This window comes from Zonotrichia leucophrys, chromosome 4, assembly GCF_028769735.1.
Source record: "Zonotrichia leucophrys gambelii isolate GWCS_2022_RI chromosome 4, RI_Zleu_2.0, whole genome shotgun sequence".
NCBI lineage: Eukaryota > Metazoa > Chordata > Aves > Passeriformes > Passerellidae > Zonotrichia > Zonotrichia leucophrys.
The window spans coordinates 50,050,535-50,058,297 of NC_088173.1; the positions used below are offsets into that span (position 1 = coordinate 50,050,535).

The window sequence follows — 7,763 nt, forward strand, 5'->3', positions numbered from 1 at the left end:
AGAAATCAAATTCCTTAACTGAAAATAAAACACACAGTGCATATTTGGGTAACACTCCTCAATTTTATTCTAAGTACATTTGAACTATGCTAAGAAGGGATTCCTCACAACAAAAGAGAGACCTTGGACCTCCTGCAGCTTGGAAGAACCTACTTGACTCCCTGCTGCTTCAGCCTGACCACTGCTCGTGCCCATACCCTGGTTTAGATCTGTGGGATGGTTTCAGTCCCACACTGCTCCAGACAGCTCCTGCAAGAGGGTGCTCCTGCAGTACAGCAGCTACAAGCACTGGCCATCAAACAGTCTCACCTTTCACATCAAAGCAGCAGCCAGGCACCCCACTCCTAGTAGCATTCTCTTCTAATAAAATATCACAGTCTTACAATACTGATCCATGAAAGTAGAGCCTGATCACGGGAAAACACCGTACTACTACTGGTACTCGCTCTAGCACAGATAAGTGCTCTGGAGGAGGCTACTGCTTGAAGCTGTAAAGCAAGCAGAAGGTTGGGATTGAAATAAATAACACCTGGCAACATGAGCCAGTTCTGTGCACCTCTTCAGCTTTGAGGAGTTCCTGCATTTCTACAGACATGAACATTGTACATTTTTGTCCTCCATCTTCCTGAATGAACAACATTTCTGTCAGCAAAACATCCACAGTGAGTCTGTAAACATCTCTAAAATCACAAAATGAATCCTTCCTATTTACATACTCCAATGAACGGCCCAGAGCATGCTCAGCTGTTCATCCCAACTGCTCCACTACAGGTGGACAAACCCAAGGAACTGAATCCACATACTGTCTGCCAGGAACTGCCCACCAGGTCTGTGCAGCAGGATTCCCTAAGTGACTTTTCCACAGAGGTGGCAGCCTCTACATGGTCATTGGTAGCTGCTTCTCCACACTAACCCGTGCTCCTGGTTTTGTATCCACCTCTGTTCCCACAGGTACCAGCAGCTCCCACAGAGTAACTGCACACTCCACCCAGGAATGTTGCTCTCTCCATGGGTCTTCCCAGAGCTGTGGGACTGTGTGAACTTTCTTTGTAATACAGTCCCAAGATTTCTATTCTAACCTGAAATGTAACACAGGTGACAACTGCATAGACTCTGCTCATGCTTTTCAAAACATCCATCTGGGAAGAACTTGTCTCCTGTCCTGCCTTTTTACAGAAGAGGACATTGCATCACAGGACAGGCAGTGACAATCAGCTGCCACTGGAGAGGGACACTCCATTCCACACTACCAGCACTCCCTACCACCTCCCTGGCACTTTTCTTGGCATCTCAGTGACGGATATGTGGTGACAAATAAAGACTTCAGGATTTTTTCCCCAGTACCCAGAAAAGCCAAGAAAAGATACCAAAAAAATGATGCCAGTTGCCAGAGGTGCTGCAGACCTTTCCCCAAGTGCAGATCCAGATGCTGTGATAAGTGCACACTTGAGTATGTTAAGGACATCCTTTAACACCAAAAATAACCCCAAAGCTACATCCCCAGAGAATGGCACAGGATATGGGGTAAGTCTGCATCAGGCATCATGGGTCGGCCTGAGAGCAGGAAGGAAAGAACCAAGAAAGAGACTACAAATATTTTCAAGCTGTATCACGGCTGACATCTCTCCTTGCTCTTACAAAATACCACCATGCAGGATTCCACAGCCATGGCTACAAGGATTCTGTGACTTGCATATTCCAGGAATCCTAATGATTCTGGTTTTATGAAATCTGCTACAACCCTGTCAGAAGGTCACAGACAAACGCTGAGCTCTGCAGCACACGAGCAGAATTTCACCACACTGGCTCTGCACATGGCCATGGAGTCTGGGCCCTACTTGCCCTTTCCCGGTACCCTCAGTCTCCTTTCCTTTGAATCACCCAGTCCATGTGGTTTCAAGCTCTGCAAGTCAGAGATGAGCGCCAGGCTCAGCCAGGGTCCCTCCAGCAGCAGTGCACCATGACAGCTCCTGCAGGACAACCTCCACCCAACTGCTCAGACATCATCTCATTTGTATTCTCGGCTGATCCTATCGAGCTCCAGTCAAAATCTGGCCCTACCCTGAACAAACAAAAAACTACGTAAGATAATAACCCTAAAATGCCACCAGCACTCTAGAGAGTCGCCCTTTCAAAATTTTTATTGACAAGTCTGGAGGCAGCAGAAGAGGCACAGGCAAAACACTTGACCTGCACATTGTTACCAAACATTACTGAAAATGACGAAGGGTGAGAGAGCTGCTTTATTTTGAAACACATAGTCTTAAACAGGTGCTAACGAAAGCAAAGGCGATTAATTCTCCATCAGGATTGAAACAGTATCTCATCACCAACATTAAGGCTTCAAAAACCATGCTGTAAACATTTCAGGTACCACCTGGTATAGATACTCAATTTACAGATGTCATACACTTAGGTATGTTCTTCAGCAACAGTAACTTGAGCATTCTCTGGGCTGCACTGGGTCTGGTTTGGTTATATTAGATAACTGCACTGAACACACTGTCACCAACAGTCAAAAGCACCATTAATCCCAGGGTTGTGCACCAGTTCAGCACAATCCATCACCTCTCAAGTATCCTGGAACAGATGGCCTCTGATCCCAGGGCAATGCTCCCAATAGTGCTAAAAACCATAATGATCAAATAATCATTTATTAGAACTGCCTGCCTTATCTGTAATCCAGGGGAGCTGGGGAAAACTTACCAAGTGTCACTGAAAAGACTATGATGTAAAATTCAGGTTGAGTTACTAAAATAATTTACTTTCTGTAAAATGCTTTTAAATATGACCCCACTACAGATAAACTTTTTCTTAGAATCAGCTGCACAAATTTCAAGCATTTATGAAACAAATGAAAACCAACAGCAGCCATCTGACCTCACATGTTATCTGTATTTGTCTTTTCCAGCTCTGAGAGTGCAGAGGCTAACAGGAGTTGGATTACCATTTTCCTGCAAAGCAGACTATGTAAGTACCTAAAAGTGCTCCTGATTTCCTGTGTGAGACAATCTAAGGGCTAAATCCTGCCCTCTAGTGTACCTGTGGGTGGTGGTGCCCTTGGAACCTTCCCCACTTCCAGACTGGGCAGAAAAGAGCTGGGAGGGACAGGACAGATCGCTGCCCACTGGAGACATCTCGTGTTGCCTTGGTTCACCTTGGGAGTGCACCTGCTGCTGGGTCACACAGCTCTGGGGTGGGCAAGACTCACCAGGAGCTGGGATAGAGGAGTAGCAGACAGTGAGAGATGAGAAGGCATCCTCCCCTGAGCAGGAACACAGGAACATGATGGTATTTCTATGATAAAAAAAGCAAAGTAAGCATATTCCCAACTTTTTCACAGGGGATCTCTGCTACTTCATCCCCTAAAAGCAGCTACATCCAGGAGCCAGGACGAATTTCCATGCTATGCCACAAAGTACTTGGCAAAGCAGTTCAGATCTGTGCAACAGATCAAAAGTAATGCAAAAAGAGTCTGTTTCCAGAAGGACTGAGGTAGAAGCAACGTATTTGAGCATTTAGGGGCAGGCTTTTTTTTTAAACAAGTCACCTCTCACTTAGTGCTAAGATTTGGAAAAGATCTTGCCCTGTCAACAGCTCTGGCCGTGTCTGTGGGACACCAAAATGGGGAAGAAGTCCCAAACAACTTAGCTATGAAAGCTAAACACCAGGTCCTGAACCTTCATATGAAAACACCTCCTGACATTTGCTCAGTTTGAGGATCACCATGAGTTTTCTCCCATTGCATGATTTCCAGATTTCCATCTTCTTCACTGAGTTGCTCTAAAAGTCAGTCTTTACTTCAGCAGAGTCCTTCTAAAACATTTACAGCATAACCATTTAAATGTTGTGAGAGAGACAAGTCAAAATCTTAATATTAACCACTATTTATGAAAGGAACCTTCTTAAGAAATTTTCCTGGACCAGTATTACCCTATTTTACATTTTCTTCAGATATTTACGGAAGAGGAGAGAGGTACTGAGCAGGAAGGAGGTGTTTCATACATCTGCAGGGTTGACTGAGCTCACACAGCTGAATCCTTTCCAAGTGAGAGGCAGGAGCCTTGTCACCTCATTAAGGAATGGACAAGAATGGCTCAGGATGCCTTGGATACTGTCTTGGGTTATGCTCATCATGAAACAAAGCTGCGTAAGAAATTATGGAAATACATAAATGCCAACCATTCCTCATTTCGGGAAACTCTGAAAGGAACCAGCTGTGCTACTAGACATGTTCTAAATGTATGGGTAAGTGTTCCCTTTCCATTCTCCAGGTTTTTCCCCCTCACCAGCACTGTAGCCTCTTTGAGGGAAACACCTCTGGAGAGTTTCTAACAGCCTTTCCAGAAACACTGGGTCCTTTGTACAATTTCCAGGGCATAAATCAACAGTTGTTGATCAACAACAACAAACCAGCCATGATTTTGTTTTGCTTTAGACAACAAAACTCTCAGAAAGCGCCTTCTGTTTCTTGTTTGTCTGAAAGTACCTCTTCAAGGGGAAACGCTCTGGATGGAGTCCCCAGAGTGTGTCCAAAGGGGCACTTCACTGGAGTCACGGCAGCGCACGTGGCAGATGTGGCAATAATGGCCATGGAAGGCGCCCTGTCCTGGCTTTCAGCTGGGTGAATCATAGGATCCCAATCCTCCAGCATTCTTAATTTCATTAATGACACAATTATGGGTAAATGAAGGTGAGTGGGGCGAGTGTAAAACCTAAAGCGGATGTGTATTGTGTATTTCAAATAGAGGCAGGAGAGGGGAGCTAAAAAGGACATGGATCATGGAAACTGTTTATAGTATTAAAACTTTGGTCTGAAACATAAGGAGACAGTAACTTGCCTTCTAAAATAAGAACTTCCTTTAAAAGTAAGAAGGATGATGTGCTACTGAAATGTTATTTTGTATAATTAATTCCTAAGAATAGCAGCAACCACAAGCATCTCTACTAAGGGGCCTTTAATTATTTCTAAACCAAGTTGTGCAGACATTGTATTTCTTTTCTCAAAACCACTTTACAAAACCTTTTGCTTAACTAAGAAAATCACCCTGAACTACTCAAGGTGCATATTTTCATTGCTAATTTCTTTTTTAAAGTCCTCTCACGTTGTCCAAGATTTATTGCCCTCTGCCATGCCAGGAATACCAGGAGATTTCACAGGGACTTCCACAGAGCAGCACTCAGCAGGTCAGAGTTGAGCAGAGTCGTGTGGAATGACGTATTTACAGCGAGGATGCTGAGGATGTGAACCACGCAATGCCCCAGCAATGACCCTCGCTGATGCTTCAGGCACTGATGATTCTCTGCTTCTCAGAACTAGGGTTCGTCCAGAAAAAAAAAAAAAAAAAAAAAAGAAGAAGGAAGGAAGAAAAAGCAACAAGCCAAGAGCTGTCTGATAATGAAAAAATGAGAGAATTCACTACTAGGAAAGCACAAGATGTCAGTTGAAAATTTTGGTATTGATAAGGTTCAATAGGAAGAGAAAACACACATTCAGTGGATTCAAGAATGAAAAAAATAGTATTGGTTTTCCTGAGAGAATAATGAAAAGAGGCAAGAAGGAAGAAATTATTATGGGGGAGCTCTATGATGAAAAAGGCAGCAGTGATAAACGGCAGCCTGGCCCAGCCAGGTGAGCCCACAACAGCACACACCATTATCTGCACTTTTCAAAAGCAAAGACAGGGAATGAGGCAAGATCCCAACAGCCATGGCAATGTCTTGGACTCAGCTTCAGCTTTGAATATCCTCCACTCAACATCACCTCCCTTTGCAGCACATTTCCATAGCTGCTTCTAGGGTGAGGTGACATGTCTGATGGTCTAATGAGATTTATTTCCTTTAAGGATTCCTGTTACAAGAATTCTTTGGAATTATTGGGTAAAACTAATTGTTTTGCAAAAGATGAATGTCTGAAGTGGAAAGTAATATTAAGAATCTTTGGTCTGTCTCCTCACTTCCTTTTGCTCCTAGTCCCCGAGTTTAGCCTGGTCCCTGCATCCATCAGTCAGAGCACAGGTGCAGAGCAGATGAAGAATGCCAGTAAGGCATTTCACCTGCTCCTCATGCCAAGTGCCTGCAGGCAGGCCCTGTACACCGAGCACAGTAACAAATTCCCTCCAACGGGAATCACACTGGGGCAATCTGACCCAGCAGTCCCTGTACCTGCGCTGATGGAAACGCCTCACAGGCGCATCAAAAACTCACCACTGCAGCCACAAAACCTCCGTGCTGAATACTTCCAAAATATTCTGAGCTCTGCAAAAGGCAATTTGTTTGTGGGACAAAAAGCAGCCTGTGTTGGTAACAGCAACCTGCCACACACTCCCTGAAAGCCTATGATCATTCAGTGCATGGGCTGCGTTCCCAGCCCAGGAGCCTTTCCCTCCCTTCAGAAGATCAGGTACTGGAGGGACAACCTCCTGCTGCTGCTGGTATCCATACATTTTAGCTGTATTAAGTTAAAAAAAAACCAACGAAACAATGCAACATGTAACAGTTTAAGCCAGAGAGGTGTTCTAACAGCAGTTTGTTATAAAGCCTGCTTCCTTGGCCAGATTTACCCCTCAGTTCCTAAGAGTACCTGTGTGCCAAAAGTGCTCCTGCTCATGAACGCCTACCTGCACCGGGAAAAAGAACATCCTCCTCCCTACCTTGATGCATCCAACGCATTCACCGCCGCCGTGTAGAGCCGCCAAGTACCATCAGATGCGGATAAGGGCCACGCAAACAAACCAGAGACCCCTTCAAGCCCGTAACAAAAACTGTGCACCTGACAAGCTCTGCACCCAGCAGGTTGAGCGCGGAGCCGCCAGCGAGGCTTTGCCCCGGGACACCCCGCGGGTGCCGGTGCGGGACCACCGGCTGCGGGATGTGGGTATGAATTAACTCGGTATGAATTATCTCGGTATGAATTAACTCGGTCTGCGTACTCGCGGTTACTCGCGCAGGAGCATTCGGCACATTGACGGGCGCTTTCCAAGCACGGCTCGCTGCCGAAGCGCCGGCAGGGCGGGACGGCCGAGGCGCGGCCCCTCTCGCAGCCCCGCTGCCCGGGCGAGGAGTCGCTCGTCCGCCCGCCTCGGTGCCGCCCGCGGTGCTCCCGGGATAACTCACTGTGCGGGTCGCTCTTCTCGCGGACGCCGTCCACCTTCCCGTCGGGGTTGATGCGCAGGAAGAAGCCGCCGTTCTTGCAGTACAGGCGCTTGGGGTCCTTGAAGTGCCCCGGGGGAAAGGCGCCGCTGCCGCCGTCGTCGGGCAGCGTGGCGATGCTCCCCGGCGCCGCCGCCGCCATGCGCCGGGCCCCGGCAGCTCCGCGCCGCGCCGGGCCCCCGCCGCCCCCCGCCGCCAGCGCCGGGCGGCCTCGGCCCCTGCCCCGGCCGTCCAGCCTCGCCTCGCCTCGCAAGCCCCGAGCCCCGCCGAGCTCCCAACACGTCCCGTCCCGGCCGGTCCGCGGGAGCTGCGCAACGGTGCTGCCGGCTCGGGAGAGCGGGAAGCGAGACAGGCGGCAGAGCCCAGCACGCCGGGAACGGGCTCCCCGCCGGCACCGGGCTGCCCCCGCCGCGCCCCGCCCCCGACCGCCCCCGCGCCGTGCCGGGGGCCGCTCCCTGCGCCGGCACCGCCGGGCCGGGCATCCCGGGGGACCGGGCAGGGGCGGCAGCGGGTCCCCGCGCCGAGGGACCCCGGCCTGGAGCGCGGGGCTCCGTCCGGCTGAGCATCGCTGCCGGCAGCGCTGGAAACGGGATGCTGCGAACATCGGTCGG

At 48.7% G+C, this 7,763-nt stretch overlaps 1 protein-coding gene across 1 annotated transcript in view; it reads right to left on the bottom strand.

Moving 5' to 3' along the window:
• The window catches only part of FGF2 (fibroblast growth factor 2), a 22,976-nt gene extending 15,551 nt beyond the window's left edge, over nt 1-7,425 (bottom strand). Inside the window, exon 1 of the mRNA XM_064711599.1 lies at nt 7,117-7,425. Within this exon, the coding sequence (XP_064567669.1) occupies nt 7,117-7,294 (178 nt within the window). The 5' untranslated portion in view covers nt 7,295-7,425. The remainder of the gene's footprint in view (nt 1-7,116) is intronic.
• Between the last annotated feature and the right edge of the window lie 338 nt (nt 7,426-7,763).